At 39.0% G+C, this 24,168-nt stretch overlaps 4 protein-coding genes, 2 long non-coding RNA genes and 1 other non-coding gene across 11 annotated transcripts; 3 read left to right on the top strand and 4 right to left on the bottom strand.

The window, feature by feature from the left end:
- The first annotated feature begins 621 nt into the window (after positions 1 to 621).
- LOC145222671 (uncharacterized) lies at positions 622 to 3,857 on the top strand. The gene is made up of 4 exons (XM_080088850.1): positions 622 to 2,301; positions 2,664 to 2,839; positions 3,082 to 3,237; positions 3,633 to 3,857. The coding sequence occupies exons 1-4, from the start codon at positions 2,250 to 2,252 to the stop codon at positions 3,738 to 3,740; spliced, it is 492 nt and encodes a 163-aa protein (XP_079944976.1). The 5' UTR covers positions 622 to 2,249; the 3' UTR covers positions 3,741 to 3,857.
- A 499-nt stretch (positions 3,858 to 4,356) lies between these two features.
- Positions 4,357 to 7,433, bottom strand: LOC145222670 (uncharacterized). The gene is made up of 6 exons (XM_080088849.1): positions 7,322 to 7,433; positions 6,746 to 6,958; positions 6,534 to 6,637; positions 6,390 to 6,473; positions 5,115 to 5,205; positions 4,357 to 5,056 (listed from the first exon to the last, which is right to left on the bottom strand). Exons 1-6 carry the CDS (start codon positions 7,324 to 7,326, stop codon positions 4,933 to 4,935), a joined length of 621 nt encoding a protein of 206 aa, XP_079944975.1. The 5' UTR covers positions 7,327 to 7,433; the 3' UTR covers positions 4,357 to 4,932.
- A 488-nt stretch (positions 7,434 to 7,921) lies between these two features.
- Positions 7,922 to 14,265, top strand: LOC145222672 (uncharacterized). The gene is made up of 4 exons (XR_013859371.1): positions 7,922 to 9,003; positions 9,076 to 9,135; positions 9,199 to 12,071; positions 12,145 to 14,265. It is a non-coding gene; the product is annotated as an uncharacterized LOC145222672 (long non-coding RNA).
- Positions 11,223 to 16,561, bottom strand: LOC145222668 (carboxypeptidase N catalytic chain-like). 5 transcript variants are annotated; one of them, XM_080088846.1, is made up of 15 exons: positions 16,116 to 16,561; positions 15,927 to 16,047; positions 15,546 to 15,648; positions 15,379 to 15,488; positions 14,860 to 14,972; positions 14,669 to 14,787; positions 14,427 to 14,594; positions 13,753 to 13,905; positions 13,522 to 13,686; positions 12,738 to 12,938; positions 12,297 to 12,399; positions 12,097 to 12,236; positions 11,904 to 12,003; positions 11,353 to 11,465; positions 11,223 to 11,279 (listed from the first exon to the last, which is right to left on the bottom strand). In XM_080088846.1, the coding sequence occupies exons 1-15, from the start codon at positions 16,198 to 16,200 to the stop codon at positions 11,244 to 11,246; spliced, it is 1,830 nt and encodes a 609-aa protein (XP_079944972.1). In that variant the 5' UTR covers positions 16,201 to 16,561; the 3' UTR covers positions 11,223 to 11,243. The 5 variants fall into 5 exon arrangements, with proteins under 5 accessions (XP_079944972.1, XP_079944969.1, XP_079944971.1 ...); XM_080088843.1 differs by having other exon boundaries at positions 13,522 to 13,905; XM_080088845.1 differs by having other exon boundaries at positions 12,097 to 12,399.
- Positions 13,127 to 13,200, top strand: Trnas-gga (transfer RNA serine (anticodon GGA)). The gene has a single exon. It is a non-coding gene; the product is annotated as a tRNA-Ser (tRNA).
- Positions 16,562 to 17,457: 896 nt separating the features above from the next.
- On the bottom strand, positions 17,458 to 18,924 carry LOC145225322 (uncharacterized). The gene is made up of 2 exons (XR_013859855.1): positions 17,970 to 18,924; positions 17,458 to 17,747 (listed from the first exon to the last, which is right to left on the bottom strand). It is a non-coding gene; the product is annotated as an uncharacterized LOC145225322 (long non-coding RNA).
- Positions 18,925 to 20,890: 1,966 nt separating this feature from the next.
- On the bottom strand, positions 20,891 to 24,073 carry LOC145224102 (protein rolling stone-like). The gene is made up of 3 exons (XM_080090535.1): positions 23,895 to 24,073; positions 22,626 to 22,863; positions 20,891 to 21,922 (listed from the first exon to the last, which is right to left on the bottom strand). Exons 1-3 carry the CDS (start codon positions 23,976 to 23,978, stop codon positions 21,381 to 21,383), a joined length of 864 nt encoding a protein of 287 aa, XP_079946661.1. The 5' UTR covers positions 23,979 to 24,073; the 3' UTR covers positions 20,891 to 21,380.
- Positions 24,074 to 24,168: the final 95 nt, after the last annotated feature.

The raw sequence follows: 24,168 nt of genomic DNA, 5'->3' as shown, positions 1-24,168 counted from the left end.
GCCTTTTCTCCGTTCGTGTCCCGAGTAATCACAACATCAGTTTGCCACTTCGGGTGCCTAATCACTCAAAACGCACCGGCGCTTGATAGTACTTGCGATTTAGCTGAGACTGGTCTGTCGAATGCTAACCAGACCGTTTAACTACGCATGTGACTCACTGTGAATAGACCGGAAAATTAGAGTTTTCTACTTTTTACTCAGACTTTGTGTGGGTACACTTGATAAGTTGACCACAACAACTAACCTGAAATAACCTGAAATATTTCACGATTAAGCGCTATTAGTCTGTTAAAAAACTGTTGACTTGACTTCTTGAGAAAGTATCTCGCTGGAGGCTGAATGCGTCGTCGCTTGGACTTATATACGAGCAAGCGATCGGCGATTAGATAAAACATGCAAGCAATGCCTGTCACTCAACCGGCGTCGTAAAGGTGCAACGATTGTCAGCAATACGGGCGAATAGTTTTCTTGGGATTAAGATGCGCTTCAGGATAACAATTATGCCTATCGCAATACTCTCATTTTACTGCACATTACCAAAAATTTTAACCGTTTAATACACGTTTTAATACACGCGGCAATGATCAATAACCGTGTGGTGATTGATTTACCTACATATGTATTTCCCCCTGATCTCAACTTTTGTCAAGGTTTGCCTTTATGCCCTGTTCAGCAACTGTTTTGCTATGAGTTAGTCGTTACGTTTGTTTCAATACGCAAAGTAAACTCATCGTCAGTAACTTGACAAAATATCACCTGAGTAAAGACCAAACATCCATACAAAGCAACGAAAGCGATTTGCGTTCCATGCACGTTTCTAGTTGGAGTGAAATCGACTCGTGACATGAAAATCTGTTTGCTCACATTACCGAGATGACAAACTTCCGTAGGGGGATTACACATTTTACATGAGATAAGGTCATGACGAACGAAACGAATGAATGTATCGTGGTCAGATACAAAGTTGCAACAAAGTTTGGAAACCACCGAAAAAATAACAACCTGCTAATTTTTCTTGAAATCAATACACGTACCGAATACACTTCAGAAATGTTGTCGTTTGAAACGCTACAGGGCACAACTTTACACCAGGTTAGCGTAGGCTAAAGGTGTTATTTGTTGCACGCAGGATTTAATGTAAGTGTCAACGCCACTTGAAATTAATCAGACAAAAGCGGCTAGACCAAGTGCGAAATACCTGTAAACTATACCGCGACCGACCTGCTCTTTTACATACATATTTCATGATTTAGTTTCTGCTTTGATATGATGCAACACGCGCTAAGTGTTCGTAAACAGTGGAAATACGCAAACGCGGTGAAAGATCGCGCACATCCGTTCTGGCCTGGCACGACTTTTTTTCGTTTCTGTGTCGACTGATCCCATTGTGACCTTTTAAAACCTAACGTCCTGGCGTGAACCCGATGCATAAGCGTCAGCGCCAATAAATGAAACTACACCAAGTGCATTGAATGTATTTACCACGAGCAATTAAACGCCGTTTACAGTTTTATCTCCATCATAATTACTGGGGTCACCTGTTTAGGACCGTTTAATGGCATTGTGTGTTTTTGTTCTTCTTTGTTTGATATTCTTGTTAAAAAGTCACTAATAGTAAATTAATTGTTTTATTACCTACTTGGTTTTTATATGCCAAGTCAAGGCACGATATCGCAAACACAAAGTTGTAAAAAAATTGTCTCACATTTTTCGGTTTCTTACATTGTATCCTGAAATGAGTCATACACATATTGATCAAGCGGTAAAATTTCAAGCGTAACGGTTGTCTTATGGAGTGCACAAGTGGAAAAATCTCTTTCGGTTGAGAAACTGACGACCCAATTCGCAAACTTTTGTTTCCTTGGTGAGTCGCTTTCCGAACGTTTAACCCACGACAATGCACCGTGCGCAAAAAACACTCCCTTCGTCACTCGTGCTGACAAACTGTTTTCGTCCTCACACTGACATTTGTTACATAAAAAAACAAGCCACAACCAGCAACTAAAATGACGCATTTATTGTGTAAGGGATTTTTACCGCTCGTCACGTGACAATGGCATCGTGACGAGCGTCGCTGCAGGCAGTAGTAAAGTCTTATGTGACCTACGATTTTAAACAGAGTTAGTCATATTAAGGCCTTAACAAACCTTCCGAATGGATTATATAAGGAGGTTTGTCGACAACAACGCCCTCAGTGATAACAGATAGCATTTAGTAGAACAGCGATTTTACAAAACAAAAACAAAAACATGAAACTGTTGTTAGTAATTGGAGTTTTGGTGTTTAGTTCAAACACGTTAGGTAAGTGTACGGTTTTGTCGTGGTACTTTTAAATATGTGTTTTGAATAAAAAAAATGGAAGTTTAAGGTTAAAGAATCATAAAATGTTCTTGAGATATTTCAAAAAAAGGAGCGAATTAAATTTACCGTAAAACTCTTTCAATTATTTCATATTACAATATTCGGTAATTATAAAGGCATAAAAAATAACATGTTGATATGACGTGGTAAATATTTTTTCAAATACCATCAAAGTATTTCTTTATCTCATTTAAAATTTAAAAATAGAAACTTTTTAAACACATATACTGTGGACTGACTTGATCAGTGTTTATCAAAATAAAAACAAACAATATTTATAGTCATATGTTTTACTTTTACAGCGTGTCACGTCTGTCGTTACAAGCGGTCATCAGTGCTTTTGGCCCAAGCATGTAAACCTGGCATGAGGCCTCAGGTGAGCCAAAACGGGGAGACAACATGGTCGGAAAGCGCAGTATCTTCGGAGCTCGACGATTATCTGATTCCTACAGAACTTAAACAATGCGCCACGAAACAGGTAAATGCACGATACCATACTCTGGCCTGTGGGCCGGTTTGTTGTTTTGTTTCGAGGATTGTTCGTAAGTAAAGAGGTCAAAATTTGAATTTGTAGCCCGCACTGGTATAACGGATTTTGCCTGTGATTTGTGTGATACCAATTTTAAAGAAAAATTTAAGATCACACCAAAAAAATGGAAACAAAAATTATTTCATCTCTCAGTTAACAGTTTACCAATACGCAGTACCTGTTTTTATCAGCTTGAAACGCCACATAATCACATGAAAAGATCCTTGAAGGAAGCGGCGGTTAGCCTTGAACCCATTTCTTTACTCGATCAGTCTGTTTTGTCGGTGGTCCTCGAGCAAATCAACGTCGAATGTGTTGGGATGTCAGACATATGCTCTGTATTAAGGGTAAGTCAAAACTAGCCTATAGACATAGGAGAAAATATCAAACACTTCAATTTATTAAAATAACCAAGATCACAGCACCTTTATCTACGCGTGAAGTTAGTCAGCTATATATGAAAAGTTCATATGTGAATCATAAACCTGTTTGTGGATTGCGGACTTAAAAAGCATGCGCTCTGAGTGGGTGATGGCAGGTACGGGACCATCACCGCGTAGTTTTCGGAAATTTAAACCACTAAAACAAGACAATAAACTAAAAAATGTTACATAGTTCACTTAATGCTACATAGTTCACTTTATTAAAAACTTTGCGGCCTGAGGCAAGCTCGAAGCCACAGTATCTTAGATTTTACGATCTTTCGGCAACATGACGCCTATAATTCCGTCGTTTGTTACAGGCCTGTGCAGTGGACATTTATGGCGGAATACCACCACTAGAGCTAAAGTCTTTACCCGAGACGGATTTCTCTGACAACCTTTCAGTGGATTTCATCAACGAACAATGACCCCGTTTCACGTCTTTTTGTGTTTCAGTAATGCGCAACCGTAATTCAACGGGAATGGTGCACCGCATTTTAAACGTCGCAACACTTTTTTATTAATAAAATTTCGGTGTAACCGCATTCATTAAGAGTGGTTTGTTGTTTCAATCTTTTGTTCGGAATTCCCACGAACCCGGATGCATATGTTACATGCATTAGCTTTAAAACACATTGTGCTACTACCACGACTAAACGCCTTTCACTGGCGACAGTAAACGGGTGCATTTAGAGCAGTGGTTCTCATTTTTTTGCATGCGGGGCAATAAAGAAATAAAATCATCTTCCGCGGCACCATTTGCAGGTAAACATAACGAAAGTTGTTTAAAAATGTCAATTTTCAGCTTTATTGTGGTCGGTAAGGATGCTTTTCATTACTAATGACAAAAATATAAGATTTGAAACTTTGTTATGCACACCAGTTTTTCGTCATAAAGTTATGAAACACCAGGGAAATAGGGAATCTTTGGACTTAAAAATAGGAAATATTTCGTGGCACACTTGCAAATCGCACACTAGTGTGCCGCATGATTTAGACTAGAGATCAAGTATTTTTTGACGTCACACGCACATGACAATGAACTACTCGCTTTGTTTTTTATTTGACATCACACGCATGTATATAATATTTTGTGACAATATAATACCCGTCATTTTATACAAGCATGTGACGTACTTTAGAATATCTTTTAAGAGCACCGTAAATTACTTTTAAATTACAATGCTCGTTGTGCGATCAAAAACAGAAATACTTAGTACCGTATACATTATCATTTGTTGTAAATTTGCAAAGGAGGAGTTTTGTAAATAAGAGTAGTTGTTGTTTATGACACTCAGAACACTATTAAAGCATTAAACACACAAAAAACGAACTTTGACTGGTTTGAAGATTAGTGCAAAATATTATTGGCAACATAATTCAAACATACAGTTCAAACACACACAACTTGTAAGTACAATATACATTTATATGTCCAATGTAAATGTTCTGCTATCTTTTATGATGTATACACATTTTGTGCTTATCTTTGCATAGAAAACCAACATACAGCCACAGGTATTATCACAGTACAGATAACAGGATTTGCAACAATGACATGATAACAAAATTCAATAAATCTTAAAAGATAAAATGTTCAAAAAGGTATTCTAATTTTAGTTATTTCTGTACTGTTGTATGCAATTCCTTTGCCAATTTTAAATGTTGCATATGAGAATTCATGATTTTTCTTAAACACTTGGTCATGGCTCCAACAAGTCTTTCCTCAAGCTCACTGTCTTCACTAAAATGTCACACCAATGAACTTTAACAAGGCATGTATCGCATAACGTTTAACTCACTTAATTAGCAGTTGAACCACTTCAGAGATAGTTTGACAATCAGAGTGGAACAATTCTTTAGCCTCCTGGACACATTGCTTGATATGCTCACCTGAAATTGCATGTTGTTGCTATAATCTATGGCCATGTCTAGCCCTTGTAACAGATTTTGGAAAAAAAGGCTTGTATGAATATTAAGGTTTTTTTATTCAGACACTGAAATGAAAAATTTGAAAAAACTATAAGGGTGGCTTAGCACATATTGCCCTTGCACATACACTATGATCTATTTTAAAACATAAATATATTTTCTATGCTTATTTTGTATTGGGTCCCATATTAGCCATCGTTTTTTATAACCTTGGTTGTTTCTGCAAGCAAAAACTCATGGGTCCCCACACATGCAAAGTTGTAGATAACGCATTTCAATAGATAACAATGAGTAAGTTTGGTATTGTGAAGACAAACACAGTGATTGATACTGTGCATATTTAAATATGCTATATGGAGTAAAAACTATTTAAATTAAAAAACTCATTTTAGGGGGCTAGTAGGATAACTAATGGAGGTTCAACACACACAAACTTAAAAGTAGGAAACCACAATGACTCAATCAATAGTACTGCAAAATTTCAGTCCAATCTGCCAACGTTTAAACTTTCAACCACTAGAGGTGTTTTGAGCAACAACCGTTAATGTTTCTGACGTCAAAGGGCTGTTAACAACCCCCAAACTGCAATGGCGCAATAACGATAATTGGCATACTTTACAAGCTATCCAAATTTTAGCCAATTCTGACATTGTTTACAAACTCACCCCTTTAGGGGGCTAGCGGGGTAAATACTAGGGTTATCCGGACAAACAAAGTGGGATGCACATCTACATAACTATATCTACCATCTGTATAAGTTTCAGCCACATCCATCAAGCATTTGATGGCAAAACGAGTCAGACAAACTTCGGGGGGAAAACCATTTTAGGGGGCTAGCGGGGTAAATACTGGGGTTATCAACAAAAACAAAGTGGGATGCACATCTACATAACTACATCTACCATCTGTGTAAATGTCATCCAAATCCATCAAGGATTTGATGGAAAAACGAGTCGGACAAACTTTGGGGAGAAGAAAAATAAAGAAAAAAAAAACAAACATTTTGAGTAAAATCAATGTGTTTTTTTTTAAGGGGACCCATAATAATCACAGGTAATATTTTGTTCACAAGATAAAGAGTATTTATTCAAGCTAAAACCGCAGAACTGAAAACAATGTTTGACAAATGAACCAGTCAATAATACCTGCATCAGTTATTGTCTTGTCAGATGATTCTTTTCCTCTATCCTTTGGTTTTCGAGAATTCCATTTTTGTGTCAAAACACCATCTAAAATTTTAAATCCATTATATGTTTTCCCAAATTATTAAAAGATGATGATTTAAGTACCTTGAACAAATGGTGACTGCTTAATATCTCTTTCAAATGAAGAATGTCTATTTCCTTTTCTAAACGGCATTTCATATTTTTCGCCATTATTGAATCGACTATTTCTGTAAAAAGAAAGTTGTATTTAATCAGTTTACATTTACACAAGCACATGTGGAGGCAAGCAAAACAATACTTCTTTATTGAGGATGCAACAACATTTGTTTTTTCACCTTAAAGGATCTGCCTGGGGCCTTTGATCATAATAATGTTGCTTAATTGGAGAACGAGACCGATGGGTTTGTTTGTGATGTGGGGGTGAAAGAGACCTGTGGTAGTGGTGTTGACTTGGAGAGTGTGATCGTGGACGTCTACCTCTGTTGGCATGATTTGCGTAGTGTAGGCGAAAGTACCGATGGGGCAGGTTCATACGAGAATTCCGGTAGCTTAAAAAAAGTAAAAATGATACTTGCAAATGGACATATTTCAAAAACCTAAACATGAAATTTCTCTGCTTAATTTTCACTTCTACTGATGTGTTTCTATACACTTTACAGTACCCTGGTTTCGATGCCTGAATTAATTATAAAGTTGAAATGGCTATACCCAAATACTAAATTTCCTATGTTGCTGGCATATGCATTATACGTGGTATTTTGTTCTTGTGCAACAACCCATTAAAATTCAGTATACATTCTTAAAAATTATCAGTTTGTTTGTCTTTAAAAAGCTATCTACAACTTTGTTTGTTTTATTTGTCAAATACACTACTTCATGTACAAACATAGCCGAAAATTTATTGGACTTACTTCATACTGCCTTACTTTTGTAGATAGCACGTCGGCAACACCGAGCAAAAACAAAAAACTACGTTTTAGCCTTACGAGATTTTTATGCTTTTTTGTACTCCGTCAAACTAATAGAGTAAATAAAAGGTGCCAACTAAAGTACGTGAAAATTAAATTGCATGTGGATCATTTCGTTTGCAAAATCATGCACTGCTTGAAAGGATTTTTTTACCTTTTAGTCAAAGTTTTGGTGAGAAAACGAAATATGCGCATGCTCTTTTGGATGTTAGAGCTACTAACACCATACGTTTCTCCTGATCCAAAAGTGCTTAATTTTCGACAGGTGGCGCAAAGAGCACTTTTTTCATTTAAAACGGTATATCTCAAAAAATGCTAACGGTTAGGGCTATTAGGGTTGGGGTAAGGTATTAGCACTTAAAATTCAATAAAACTAACCCAAAAAATTAGTTACTAATGTAAAAATTTTATGTAAATATTTCCCAGCCCAACCCATTTATAGCCGCTAAATAAATAATTCAGCTCTTTACGCCACCTATCGAAAATTAAGCACTTTTGGATCAGGAGAAACGTATGGTGTTAGTAGCTCTACCCTTTTGGATAAGGCTAGTGAGAAAATGAGGATGAAGTATATTTCTCTGCGCTGATGATCAAAGTTAGGATTGGCTACTGTAAGAATCAGGGTTACCAGGTACTGTCGGCTGGATTCGGACAGTATTTGTCTGAAAATCGGACATTTTAGGACAAAAAAAACGAGAGCGTAAAATTGCTAACAAGGTATCAATATCGAGGTGCCAACTGCCATTTTTGTGCGTTTACGCCGAGTTTTACACAAATGCAAAGTGACTGACGTAAAATATGACGTCACTTATAGGTGCAACCACTAGAACTGAAATCCAAACTTGAAGCCCAACAAACTTCCCATGTTGGAAAAAAACGATATGTTTGAAATAATATGTAGTTGGCAATTGCAACACGTTGCTGTAGTGTTTATCATTGGTTTCGCACCGTTTAAAAAATGCTTCGTCAACTTGTTGCTTCATGTCACCTTAGATAACCACAACAATGGCCAAACATTCACTGGCAGACAATTATGTATTTAATGTCATAAACAAGGTACCAAAGCAAGTTGCACTTTTAATCCACGTTTTGTCGTAAAAAAGGGTTTGCAACCTTCAAAAAATAGGAAGGAGACAAAAAGTTATTCAATCAGCAAAATTCGGACATATTAGGACAAAAAACTAAATGTCCTAATGATTTTTAGGCGTCGGACACAGCATGTGAAATTAGGCCAATTTATCGTTTTTTGTCCGATTTTTAGGCCACCTGGCAACCCTGGTAAGAATTTCTCTGCGCTCTTGTAAGTTATTTATGGAACCTCATGTTATACGCTTCATTGCGCATTGCACAACAAACGTTTGATTGTTGCGTCACTCCTGCGCATGCGCGAACTGTAGCGTGGTTGATATCATTTCCAAGTTTGTGTGTCAGGGTTTGTCTGTTTCTACCCGTGTCGATTGGTTAGCGATTGGAGTTTATGTGTAATGCTGTCGTAGTTGTGTAAGCTAACCTAGTCTATACATTATTGCAGCTGTGAAATATAGTGGCAAACTGTAAAGATTAATTGGATTGTATTTAACTGAAATTCGATTGGCGATCTTGTGATTCTGTGCATTGCTGTCGTGGTAAGCTTTCTTGCATATGTTTCTAACTTAAAGTGTTCGAATTTAATCTAACTTTGAATGTAAATATTACAGTTGTGACATCCGATCGCCTGTAAACTGCACAGTCGTGTTGACTGCAAGTACATATTGCTGGTGAGTGAATCGTATGTTCTGTGACGTCATAATGCCTTAGTCATGTGTGATATGTTATTTCAGCTTTGCCACTCACCGAGTTACCTCTGTGGGCCATTTCTTACAGTTAAAAAACTGCATTGCTACGTGACTGAGATTGATTGTATTCGCCGATTAAAGCATTTCATTTGATGGTGTCTGTCGGTGTTCTGGTTACGTACGTTGCAGTAATTACGGAGATTGCAGAGGTGACCTGTTACGCTGTCCGAAGAAGCTGGCCACTTTTCTAAGGGGGCTGCGTTACAGCTACAATAACTTAAGTGTTGGTCAAGGTTTTAAGCAGCGCAAAAAGTAAAAAAAAAACTAGATGGGTGGCTTTCTGATATACTTCCATTTTATATATTCTATACGATATTTATCAATTTACTATACACATCATTTGATCTACACATATGATTGTTTTTGTAAACAAAAACTAATGGGTCCCCACACGCGTGTTTGTGCGGATTTACGGTAAACAAATGTTGCGGTGACTTAATTTTTAGAAAGCATTAACCCAACAATAAATTTTTTTTGTTCGTATTCTTTTTGCACTATTATTGTCATATAATTACAAAAACATTAAAAAAGAACGAAACAAATACTTTAATTTAATCTCTTGCTTTGACCCAGATATTGTCGTCCAAGGTCAGGTTTCAAAACACATTTTTTCTAGAAAGCTGTAACAGTTGTGTTACAGACACTTTAAATTAAAAAGCAATTTGCTACAAGTGTACACATAACAAATTGTTTTTCATTTAACTTTGTTTCGCAAAACCATTGACCTGTAGTAACCTCTCAGGGTGCACACGCCAAACGACTGTTTGACCTACTGACACCGTTTTCAATAGCACGCCGTACTGTTCAACAACACCGTTTAACCTAATTTATACATGCCTTGAGTGTTGATTCCTAAATTTATTGCAAAAAAAAAACGCTACGTTATGACGAGAGAAAGTTCTGAACTGTGTTAGTAATACCTACTAGTTGACCTTAAGTAACCCATGGTCATGCGGCGGCCGACCTGACAACGAGCATTTAAAAAAAACATTTATCTTGCAAAAATGTCAAGTTTATTATTTTTTTTATTTTTTAACTTTATTTTGATTAACAAGTTTTGCTTGACATATACGAAACCGAAGCACGCTTATTAGGTTTAAATCACGTCATAGGTGTGAAACCTTTTCCAAAACTGAAAATGTGAGTGACAACTTAATAAAACGAAATAGCATTGCTGTGCAAAACAGCTGATTTCTGTTCACCAAAACGACGTCTCGTAAAACGTCTGTCCGACGTCAAGCTGAGCCCTCCTGCTATCGTAAACCAGTGAGTTACTCTCTTGGGACTTCTGCCTACAGTGTCTTTCTTGACCAAACGAGCGTTAGACACATTTACGTTTCGGGAGCCTGTGGGTGAACCGCTGGGTAATTCGGGGTCAAACTTCTGGAGAATCAAGTTTGGATTAATAACTAACATATGTCCAAATTTGAATAAATTTGAAGCACTTTTTCTTTACCAAACCAGCGTTAAAAATTTTACGTTTCGGGGGCCTGTGGGTGAACCCCTGGGTCATTCAGGGTCAAACTTCAGGAGGATCAAATTTTGGTTAATAACTAACATCTGACAAAATTTAAACAAATTTGAAGCACTCTTTCTTGACCAAACGCATATAACAAACCATGTTTTAAAAATTTTGCATTTTGGGGGCCTGTGGGTGAACCGCTGGGTAATTCGGGGTTAAACTTCAGGAGGATCAAATTTAGATTAATAACTAACATCTGTCCAAATTTGAAGCACTCTTTCTTGACCAAATGCGTTTAACAAACCAGCGTTAGACAGAAAAAAAGAAAAAAAAATACGGACAAATTTTTTTTATGGGACCCATAAAAACATGAGCTGCAACTATTGGGGTTACCAGACGTCCGGAGTGGGTCAAATTGTATATTTCTCATAAACAAAACACACGTTTTTAGCAAGACAGTGTTTACAGATGATTTTTTATTTTAACGTTGCAATATAACTGTAGCACCCGCGCAATACCGAACAAAAACAATCGAAAAATACAAAACAGGTAGAATCCCTCTCCTTGTTTATAAATTTTGTAAGACGAAGTTTGCAATCAATGTCTGAAAAACAATAAACAAATGTCTGACATGTTTTAGAGAATAAATAACAACAAACGCCAGCTGTAAAACTAACCGAGTTATTTGATGCAATCTCAATTTCCCTTGAGGCATCTAAAAATCCCTTTCGGGAAACAGAAATCTGGTAAGTTCCCGGCATCAACAATCTCCAATATTCTCCAAGTTCAGCTACAGAAAAGACAAAACGCTTTCAATTACAAAGTATAAGTGACTTACGGTTTTCAGAAAAGGAAGTCGTTATAGTACAACAGACTTGTCACATAAAAAGTTAACTTATTTGTACAAGAAACAATTCCACAGTGACCAAATATTTGTTTGTGGTCGTTTAAGTGCATTAAGTGCCTACTGGGAAAAATGGTGGATTACGAAGGACATTGGCTAACATAACATAAAGGTATAGTTATTTTGTACACTTGAGAGTGATTAAACTCGAACGTGTCTTTGCGAGCTTTTATTGGTTAGTGTCACTCGTGTTAGGGTCTATACATCCGATCATAGGCCTCTTGGTAATGACTCGACCTTTGTAAACCTAACAGTTTAAAAACCACGACGCGAGGTAAATGAATTGATGAGGTTTCACTGGAAGTAAATCTTGCATATACATACATGTGGTAATGTCGTGATCAATTCCCGCAACATGAACAACAGCGTCGGAAACGGCATCACCACTTTGATTCACAACCAGTCCTTTAACACCCCAGTGCACCTGCAAAGAAAGATATGGGTGATCAACATGTTTTCCGCTAAGATGTTATTCGGAACATTTATAAAACGGTATGTATGTACTATTTTCACCGACCGCTTCGGTATATAGAAGCAATGACTGTTTATTGTTTTGCCACTCCAGGGAAAGCACGCCAGAAGGTGAAAACTTGTCGCAACTAATTTCCATGGTCGTCTCAAAGCAGTTTGTATGCAGGTAATTAAAGTCTTGCATTCCTAAGCAAACGACATCATTGTACGTTATAACCGCACATAAGGCAAGTGTTGCCAGCTTACCTCCGTGCAAAGTATACCAATCGGCCCCATTTGTTATCCCTCCCTGCTCGCCGAAATCCGAACCACAATCGTTCAAATCTGGATTGGCCATTGTGCCGTGATTCTGAACATTAAAAAATTAACGAAAAACATCACGCCAAGTTACATTTAGTGTTTGTTACAGGATCTTTCCCGCAAATAGTAGGCATCATATGTAGACGATTACTGATTAAATGTGTATTTTTTTGTCATAACAATTCACAAAGTAGGCTAAGCATTGTTGCTTCGTCAATTACTTCCACGCAAAGTTACAGTGATTTTTTAAAACAACGATTGTGTGATCGACACACGATCAGTTCCCTGAAGTCTCACTAATGCTATTTTTCATAATGTTGTCTTATTTAAATACGATTCTTTCCCATGCAAGATTCGAATTGAGTTTGCAGTTATTTAGAAATTCACCTGGGCGTATGTGGAAGCCAGGCCTCGAAAAACCTGGTCGTCAGGACACTGTGCATAAGGAGAGCCTTGTCTTCCGCGTCGTGGACGCCTCACATCGTACGGATAATTTGCAACCAACTCCCCTCCATGCAATTGCGAGGAAAGGACAAAAGGATATCGCTTTATCCACTTTATGACCGCGTAAATTTCGGGAAATCTTGCCTGTCAATGCCACAACGTTAGGCTCCAAGTGTTTAGCGAGTTCATATATTAAAGATCCAATTCTCTAGAATCAAGACCTATCCGTATACATTTATATACTGCATTGTTTACATTTAGTTAAGATGAACATAAGCATACGAGGCAGGCAACGGTGTTTGTGATTCGACTTTCGGCGGATTCTCCACTGAGCCTGTGTAGCTCAGTTGGTAGAGCGCGAGTCCCGGAAAGACTCCTATCGTGGGTTCGAATCCCACCGCAGGCTAGATTTTTCTAGCCTACGCCTTGTCATATGGTGGTGAATGCTTGGTGACCGGCTGATTCGGTATAGCGCCTTCAATGGGCCTGGCGTACTGTGATTTGTTTACATTTATACATAAACTACTCTTATATTTACTCTCAGGGAATGTCCATTTGATTCCATGGGTAAATGACCTTTTCCATGTTCAGAGTATTGTTATAGATACACCGGTTCAATGAAACTGTTGTAATTACTTAGCATTCTAAACACCCGTTGGGAAGTTTTGACTTCCTTTTTTTCTAAAAGAGGCATATATTTTTGATGATGATTGTAAAGCTATTTAACCTCTGATTTTTCCCGCCAGTAAGAGGCCGGTATATCAAGGTGGTGATTAGATCCACCAAACCTCTCATGCACATACATCAATGATGTCAAATCGGGAAAGTTTCGATTGAGGTCGTAGCCTCGAGCGGAGTATCGCCCTGTGAGCCAATCTCGGCGATTTGGAGCCTGCGAAATGGAAAACATAAGGTTGCAATAATTTGCATATAAGACGCCGGAAGCATACGTTTTAACCTGATGGGCCGCCTTGTGATATCCGTCAGGATTCATGCACGGCATAATGTGTATTCGGGTCGTTTCCAACATACTTCGGATCCTTTTGTTGTTGTTCCGCCATTCGCGACAGAGGAGATGAGCAAAAATGATGAGCATTTCCCTGCCCACCACCTTCAGTGGAAACAGAAAGGATGTTATGGGCGCTAACGACGATTTTTTTCGAAACTGCAGGCTTAAACTGAAGCAAAGCAAACTAAGGCTCTGGGATAAATGTATACAAAACTTTTACTTCAGTTTTTTATTCAAATATGTGCCAAGTTAATTATCCCACGACAATCATTTATTATGTACAAGAAGATTTTTAATTATTTTCACGACTTTTGTGATGTTGTCAAGAAGTTTTGATAATCTGCAAACTCTGATAACTTGATATTTTAGTTTGTATACAACAAACCCATTCGCTTTTCTGTTGTGCATGTTGTGTCAAACAACAATAAACAAGTTAAAGACCTATTGGCAAAAAGAATCGAATTTAACCTTTTTTATTGTGCCGCGGCAATGAACCCAACAGTTTTAAGCTATTGTAGGAATGTGACTTGCTTGTCTTTGCTAATTTTCAATACTGTTATCCGTAAAATGTTTTCTGTATAGTTACGACTAGCATTGTGCAAAATGATTTTCAGAGAACTCACTTCATTTCCATGTATTGCTCCAATCCACTTCATCTCCGGTTCGGAACGTTCATGCTTTCCGGGGTTGTCAGAAAACTTTATCACCATAAGAGATCGCTTCTGTACAGATTTGCCCACCGAGTAGAGACGGGCTACGTCCGGACAGGCAAGGGCTATATTCTTTAGAATCTATAAAACAAAAGCAAAAAATACTACAAAGCAAACGCTACGCTACGAACATTGCTTGAACTCCATATTCTTACCCGAATCATGTTCTCTCGCGAGTGGTGTATAAAACGAATCGGACGCAGTACACGGTATTTGTGCCTCTTTGGACGTCTAACTGAGATCGGTCTCCATCTGCTTGATCGCGATATTGGTGCTACACATAGAAATAGAGAAGGTCGGGGGTTTTGTAGGTTGGAGAAACACGTTACAAATTACAGAAACTTACCAAGTATGTCTTTAGTTTGACGACAAATACTTGACTGGTGAGAATTTTGGAAACGGTTGCAACGAAGAAAGTCAGGCCACTGCAAACCTTCAGCTACAAGCAGGTTCTCACATCTGTCAAAAATGTGCTGCTTTTTCTAATTTGTAATTTAGCCTACATGTTGCAAAATTATAGAAGTGTATTACAGTCTGCTAAAAAATTTTGCCGAAAAGAACAGGAAAATCTTACATTTGTAAGACGATTCTGAACTCCCATAAACTGTGCGTAGTATATGGTATAATCACCCGTCACCACAAAGTCAGTTTGAGTGATGGAGACAGCAACGTATAATATCAGACTAAAAACTTTGATAAGCCCAAAGTCATCCACCGTTTTTTACAGGTATATGTATTTTTCTTGCCTAACATGCATCATCAGTATCTTACTCACAATTTATCCACTATTAGCGATTTTTCCGAATGAGTGTTACATACTTTGAATAATACCCGTTAAAACCCATGCTCACTTGCTTATAATTACCTGTCCTGAACGTCTTCACACACATTGCGACATGGCGGTTTGGAACCTGCACGAATCTTGTCGACATAGTAGCACCGGGGAGCAATTATGGAGCACGCAAGTTGATAAATCTGCCAGCCCACAAATAAATGATGGTTTGTTTTTTTACGACATGAAAGTTATATTACCTGAATTTCACATTGTTGACGATTTGCAGCGGATTTGACGTGCCAAGTGGAACCCGAGTCAACACGGCTAAGTTCCAGTGCGATTGAAGCATTTTCTAAAAATCTGCCCGAGAGTAGGCCTAGGTTTTTAGTTTCATTGGAAAAACAGGCAGAAATAAGATAAAATCAATAAAAAACGAAACTTCTTGTTTTTCAGTGTTACATTAATTGGCATTTGATAAAAGTTTAAATTATTGCAATGTTTGTGTAGTAATTAGAATACTATATATACCGTATTAAACCAGGTCAACCAACGTGTTAAAATGTTTAAAACTACTTAACATTCAACAACATACATTAAAATAAAGTCAGTAGCATAACGGCCTATGCAATGAAACCTACCGATACTCTGGGCTTTTAATAATTTCGTCCTGACTCTTGTGTCCTAGTCTGTTTGGTAAAGCAATCCACCCTTTAGCCACTGGTCGGCAAGCTCGTACATTGCTTAAATACTCGCATTCATCTGAACAAAGTTACAGTTGCTCAAAATGGTCTAATCTAAAACAACCAGCCCAATAAAATATGCCTTACCGGTTTCTTCCTGAGATTGCACTATTGCAAACAATACAAAACAACACAAGAATCGTGTTGTGTACAGGCATATATTAATTGCCATTGTTAGTAAGTTAATAACTATAGTGCACAGGTGACTGTCACCTACTTTGTCGCAGAGTGCACACTTGAAATGTTTTAAGGTTGCTTCAGCGCTCACGTAGCACTTGTGCTAGTAAGAAGGCATTTTATGGATCATTGCAAGTCTTCGTTACGTTACAAGTCTGCTCGATACCTGTTTCCTCGAATTTGCCGTATATGGGCCACACTGTATCCCAAAACCCTGTTATTTACCAGAGACGTTGCTGATGGTGTCATTATTTTGATCTATTCAACGACCTTTTCTGCCAAACGACCCGTTGACAAGTTTTAGTGAGATAGTTTTAGCTGTGAAGCAAAAATCATTGGCCCGTGACAGAAAAACAGTTGTGAAAGAACTTCGCAATTGTACCCATATGACCCTACTATGACGCAATTATGGTGTCTCCAGTTGGCTTGGTACAAAACAGAGGTTTGTAGGTTTTGTGGCATTGATTTAATGATAGGTTGTAGTTGCTCCAGGCTGTATATGGCAATGAGTATAAGACGTGTGATGTCTAAAAATTGAATACTTGAGATTTGAAAAACGTTTTTAAAAACAATTCACGGACAGTTTTGACCATAGTGTTTCTTCTACGTTTTTAACCCAATGCCTATAAAGCAGTGGTTCTCAAACTTATACTGATTGCGTACCACCTGGCGACCTTTTCTATCGCTGTGTACCACCTAAATTTTGTTTAAATGGGTAGACCAAGAGTTCTTCTTGACGACACTATCTAACTTATGAAGCCAGCATGTTAGCAATTCCTTAAAAACGTCCTAGACATTGGTTCTGCAAAAACAGGGCTGATCAGTTGGGTTAGTTGAGCAGCAACTCTTGATGTGGCTTGAATTAAGTATCAAAGAAAGCTACTCGCGTACCACCTGAAAAGCCCTGACGTACCACTAGTACGTGTACCACAGTTTGGGAACCACTGCTATAAAGTAAACAAAAGTTTGAGGATGTGTCATTGAATGTACAATGGAAAAATCAGTCATTAACTTCAAAGGATATTATCACATTAACCAACTTTTTTGTTTTCGTTGGACGCACGTGGCAGCCTACCAGACCACAATGTTTAAGAACCACTGGTAGTTTAGTAATTTTTAGGTGAAAACAATTTTTAAAAACGTTTATATGACTGGTGCTGAAGCCTACATCTTTTTATGTAACTAACTCGATGTAGCGCATGCTCATTACGGTGCGGCTGAAAACAAAGCTTAACAACACAACATCCTGCCATTTTCAGGGCATATACAAAGCCTTTTTTATTGCATCCAGAAGGGTACTGTATGACATCGCGAAATTCAACCCCGCAAACAGGGCATTGCAAACACGTCAAACTAACACGAAATGCGACACGCGAGATAATGTGAAATGGCGACCAGAATGGAATATGTCACCGCTGCAGTTGCTGGTGTTTGATGCGGTCATGGCTTGAAAAGGAAGTTTTGTATGCGCGTGACAGGCCCTTGTTGGCTTCCATCCCTCCGCCGTCCAAATCCATTGAATTCCCACTGTCAAATTTCCTACTGTAAATGCAAAGAGGGTCATTCGTTACAACTGTTACAAAATTTAATGGCTTTTGTGCTTGGACAATAATATACGCCACTATTTGTTATCACTGTTGGCAAGCATCACTGTTGGTCAGCTTTTCTACTCGAATCACAAATAAAAAAGAATAGTTTATTTGTTTATCATAATTAAGTTATGGAAAGCGCTTCTATATGTTTAAATATAGGCATCACTCTTACATTGCTGAGGAACACGAAACTTCAGTCTTTCCGTCAATTAAGTTCCTTCTTTGTAAAACCTAGACAGCAAGGTGGCCCAGAAACTTTAAACTCGCCATGCTGTTGTCGAAGTTGGTGCTTGCACACATTTTCTCATGCAGTGCAAGTAAAAACCGTGATCTTTAGACACAATCTTTACCTCCACTGTGAAGAACATGCTGCCTGGATTGACCTAAAGCGCGACAGAAGACTGCTGCACAACCACTTCACCCCACTGGATATTGTGTTTATATTACCAGGTCTCTGCTTCGAGCACTAAAATATTAATGGCAGCAACTACAGTCATTCTGTCGCTCTTACAGAGAGGCCTAGCTCATACTTTTCAAGAAAGCCTGGCATTCGCACTGAATATTTGGCGGCCGGCAGAGAATATTTATAAGAGGACGCTTCCAGATCGTCCCTATCTGTCACTGACTAACTTTCCCGAATGCCTGACGGAAGGATTCACAAGCACTGAGTGTCGAAGGCCGCACCCTCGCATGTGATGCCGTGCAGTCGCATGCAATGGTCTGACACGTTTTAGCTCACGCACTGACATTTATCAAAATGTGTCTTCAGCTGATTCCGCTAACGGAAATCGTGCACATTCATAATCTTGCTTAGCAGTGCTGTAGCGCAGAGCCATCGACGGGGCCATCCGCACAACTATGGTGCGAACCAATCCACTTGCGCGGTGATGAATGTCTAACGCACCTCCGCCCCACAACCGCGCACCGGCGAAAACAACGCCACGCGGACGACTATTATCTCTCATTGAATACGACGCGCGTTTATGAATTGCGTTTTCCTGGAAGTGCTGAGGTTGCAACGAATTCCGTCATGAATCACCCGCTAGCTATCCTCCACCCAGACAGGAACAGCTCTATGCAGTACAGGGCGACGAGTACAAAAGAAATTGTGCTTAATTGCTAAGTAAGCCTACCTAAAGGCCTAGCCCCACTTATGACAGCCGAAAAGGCTACAGAGTACATGTTCTGTTATTAAATATCCCTTGCATCACGATTTGCGTTGGCGCGAGCTCGACATCTCGGCCGAACAGACACATTTGAAAGTTACATGCAAACAAGCCAGCATGCTGACATTTCGTTTCATGGAAGCCGCAAGTGAATTTCTACTACAGGCCTTTCGGCATAGCCCGCGGCCCTACGTGGGTAATTACACCGGCAGTTAATCCTTTGGACACCAACACAGATAACAAAGCATGGCGAATGTTACACTTTCTGCACAGCGCGCAGATTATTTTTCTCAAGTGTGCATCGGAGCGTACGTTGACAAATCAGGCGAATCCGTCGGACAACGTTACTCCTGACCGAACTAAGCTGTTTCGAAATGTACGTAAAAATAGGTTTCCTAGTGCTGGTGGCTTTATGTGTTTTCCCATTGCAAACAAAACGAATGCAGTAACAATGCGCCAAACAACATCCACATTTAATTTGGCAATAATTACCCGCGTAATCACATATCGACGAAATTCGCCTTGGATGCCTTGCTTGTTTCGTTTGGACCTTGGTAAATTATAACCAGCCTAAAGTCCACAATACCAGAGAGGCACGATTATTTTTAACAAACTGCGAGCGAAGTTGGCAAAGGAAATCCGTGCAGAAGACAGACATTTGTCACTGGCTGCGTCACGATGTGTCAGTGCGTAATTAACGGGCGGAGTAGCAGCTGTCTGGCGAGTTAGAAGCCCTCTGCCTTCAGCAGCCAAACACACACACACAGAGAACAATTACCCATTTTGTGGTCTGCCAATCGTGCACCACACAGTCTCTGGCACCCTGCGCCCTATTGCGACTCAGCTGTAATCTAATTTGTCGTGTTGGGCTGCACACAAGCATCCGAGAACAATTCTCTCACTTGCCTTACAAAAGCTTATTGCAAATGCAACACAAATTGTGACGGAAAGCTGTTAACTCAACCGAACAAACCTATTAACTTTGGTTTTTCTTTGGGAGACTTACTTAAAAAACTCTTCGCATCATTTTTAGCAGAAGTGAGGTGTCAGCTCTATCTCATGTTTAAGCGCTGCAGGTACAGCAAGCAAAAGCGCTGCGCGCTGCAGCCTACCAAAATTATAAACAGTTAATTTCATTTTAGCAGTCATACCATGCGACCATACTTTACTAAAGCTGCGTGGTCCACCTGCTCGGGACAATACTAAGAGCGATTTCCGCAACATGGCTTCCCTGTCCCATAAACAATAGCTTGGCGCAGTTTTGTATGTACGACAGTAATTTTTAGACCAACTGTACGATATTGCTGCGTTGAAATTGTACTGCCCCCAGGCTTGCCGTTAGAGCATCGCGCCACGCTCTGACAGGTTGTGTCGACGTCACAACAACACTCGTCATTAGATCTGCAATTTCTTAGGTCATCTCATAATGACCTTAGACGCTAGACTTTGAACGTAAAAATATAGTGCGGCCTAAAATGTGAGCAGCAACACTATAGACTGCAGCAGTCTATATTTAACATAACTTACATTGCGTTTTTTGCAGCACTGTTTGCGCGAGTATACTTTGTCAATTTTCCCATGTTATATGTTCGCATCATTGTGTACTGGCACCTCTTGCGTGTACTTTTGATCAGTTCATCAGGGTTTACAGTACTGACTCTAAAGAAAAACATTGATTGCCAACTGAAAACATATTTTATTTTGGGCTGTAAACACATAGTGTTGGAAAAGTTTTCGCAAAAGTTCGTGGATAATTTACGTCATACAGCATAGTAAGGCTAGCACTTCATTGCGCAACACCCTTCAGCAAAATGTAAGTGTAAAACATTCCCTGGATGTCATTGTGGCAACGTCCTTCTGATGCAAGGGCGCTGATAGATCTCATCCTTGTCCTGAAGGATGGCGGGGCAATTAATTCAAATGAAAATTCCGGCAAAGCGACAGTTTTATTCTCGCGCCACGGATGAAAATAAATAGACTCCAGTGACAACATCCATAATGCATTTTTCATGTGCTTTAAAATGTTGGGATGGTAAATCGACTACGAAAATCGTTTGATCAATTTTATTAAAATGTCATTGCAAATGAAAAAAGTGACATCGGCGAGAGGCAAGGGTAAAAAGCAAGGGTATGGATATTAAAAATACAATTTTATACTGCTTGAATGATATAAGGCCAAGAGCATTGAGGTAAAAAGAAAAGTCATGCCTGTAACTAGTCTGTACCACACTTTGGAGATGTTCTACGTGTACAAAAACTGCATGTGACATTTGTATGACAAAATTCACACCGTGACACTTTCAGTGGTATTAGAGGCCTCGTGCTTCTTTTGACATGTCATGGGCGCTCACTTTAGTTATTGCATACAACCGATGCTAATAGAGTGCATATGTTTGTTTCATTTTCTAAATAAAAATCTAGTTAGGTTTGTGTTGTGGCGTCTCCATGAAAGCAGGATTGACGTTGCCCATCTCGACACCAGAGTTCGCCCTTGGTGCGGTTTCGTCACTTGCTCCTTTCAGCACAGTAGCCCGCGCAATACAGGCACGAAGGTGGTAGAATCCAAAAGCAATTGCGTGGACGAACACAGGCATGATAATAATGGCGAGTATCAGCCATCCTGCAGCCGTACCCGGGGAGTTTTGCCAATCGAGTACCGGGTAAATAAGCGAGTCGACTCCGGTCCAATGCATGATCAGCACAAAAATTCCATAAACAACTCCGTAACAAATTGTGTAAATAAAGTGGAGTAGTCTGGTTGGAAATGCAGCCATGAATATTTCGATAAGCGCCAGAATTGAGTTGGTCACGTGCAGATGGATTGTGCGTGGTCGAGTGTTAAGAGCTGCTGACCGATTTCGACCAATCACAGCCCAGTAAAAAATTGTGATGATAAAGGCTGAAACAACTGCCATGTTGAAAAACGCCCAGGCGACCTTGTGGTACCAGGAGAGAGTGTCTAAAACCGAAAACAAAAGTTCATGCGACATCCTTCAATATAAACGTCAGCATCTCAATAGTAGTCTTAAAAACTGTGATTTCGTACTTAAAGTTAGTTATTAACCAGTAGCTCTCTCTTCAGTTTCAGGTAATTTTTTTCACGGGATTCGCACCCAGGACGCTCCCGGATCAAGTTTTTTTTTTATGTTTCAGTTACCTTTTACTTTAAGATTAACAACTCGATAGCGCCACAATGCGGCGAATGGATACGCTGCCAGCCAAACGGTGTAGCAAGCTGGCGAAAATATTTTTTGACATAATGCCACGTAAATCTTTACAAAAATCTACGAAAACATGCAGTAAATGTTATGAAACACTTTCTGTTGGACGTTATGTAAACGTACTCTCTCCAAACGTCAGAATTGACATTTTTTAATGTTTTGGAAATAAAATTTTGGCTCCTTCTATGTATCTGTCCCGCAGATTAGACGTTATAATAGCCAAGCATGCTTGGCTGAGCACGGAGTCGTGGCGTAAGTACCCAGCCAAGCAGAATAATTACACTTTGGGGCTGTACTTCTGAGTTTATAAACAAAGAACGCTAGTGCGCGATTGTTGCCAAGCATATGCGGAAATACATTTTCTTTTGCACAACTTTTGTTGCTGACACATAATATACTTTGAAGTTATATATTTTGTCCCTTTAAACTTTAATATCTTACCAGAATTATTGTGTTCATCATTGTGACGTTTAGCCACTCCAATAATTGAAACAATCAAAGCTATGGTAAAGTATAAGAGAATCAGCCACTCCGTCCAGTTGCTGAGTAGAAGTTGCCGCGGTTTATCGCCAGGCGTGTCATTGCCAAGGTCGGTAGTAAAATCCAAGATAAACCATACGAGCTGATAGCTGAACATCAAGATGCGGAACACCAGATGTACCCATCGGTTTTGTGTCCACTTTAAAAATGTAGTAAATTTACAAAGACATTAAAACAGCATAATATTTAAGTTTTGTTGGTGAGGTACGTAACACTTCGTTTCCGTTTGTGTACAAACACTTTTTTGAATAATGAATTATTGATAATAAAGCATTACGGTTAACCACTTAACCTAGTAGTAAACTTGACATGATTAGGCGTTCGTCATGGACATATTCAACATGAAATCACCATTTATATTGTCTTTGCGTATTGCATACAGTTGACAAACCAACAAATAGTTTAAGCGATATGGTAATACTCAGAGTTAGACCAAGCTGCTTATGACGTGTCGTATCGTGCACGATGATTGTTTATGTTTAAACAGCCTATCGGAAATGGTCATAGCACACGTTACACGCGAGCTTCTATAACTAAATGACCTGATACGACACGTGATGTGCATGGGCGTCCGCAGCGTAGGGCAAGAGGGGGCACGTCCCCCCCCCCCCCCTGGAAAAAAGAAAAACGCAAACGGTCGGAGAATCCGCAACTTAAAACAAAACACAATAAACATTCACACAGTGTTATACAAAAACTATTCCTGGAACGTAAATTATAGACGCCGTAGGTCTCCACCCCTTTATTACAAGCGTAACTGTAACAGAACAGAATAAGGTTTTACAACAAATTAAATGAATCGAACATTATTACTTAACAATAGTTCGGTAACAAGCATATTATTACGTCATTGATGGATGTGTCAAACAGGCATTATGTGATATCTTCACTGTATTTGTTGTTACATCTGATAAGGTTCGTCAATGTAAATCCTACTTCCGTTAAAAAGTATTTGCCAACCTACCACATACTTCAGTGATGTTTAATATTGTGTTTATTGTATTATTTTGCTACTTTGGGATTGGCAAGAATGTGTAGCACAGTCAGATGATTTTTGTTCTGAAATACCGTTTATCGAACGGCGATGTGACGATAGTTTTGCCCTCCCCTGCATTTTTTCTGCGGACGCCCATGGTGATATGTCCGCTATATATTTCCGTGCAAACTCACCTGTATATGGTAAAATTGATGAGGAGAAACGCCCACGAAACCAAAATGTTGGGCCTGAAATTCAAACTTGCAAGACGTTGCCATAGCAAATGGTGGGACAATGCAAAATAAAATTGCAACTACGTTATGCTTGGAAAAGTGTTCACTGTAAAATAAAAACCTAAAATTACATATTTTTAAAAAATCTGTCTCTGTTATAACGGTTATTTTGTTGTACTTTTGAGCTGCCTGCCTCGCTATACATAATTTTCAAGTGTTTAGTTTTGAAACTCCT

This window comes from Phallusia mammillata, chromosome 4, assembly GCF_965637545.1.
Source record: "Phallusia mammillata chromosome 4, kaPhaMamm4.hap1.1, whole genome shotgun sequence".
NCBI classification, from domain to species: Eukaryota; Metazoa; Chordata; class Ascidiacea; order Phlebobranchia; family Ascidiidae; genus Phallusia; species Phallusia mammillata.
The sequence above is the reverse complement of the archived record's forward strand: the minus strand, read 5'-3'. Positions and strand labels throughout refer to the sequence as shown.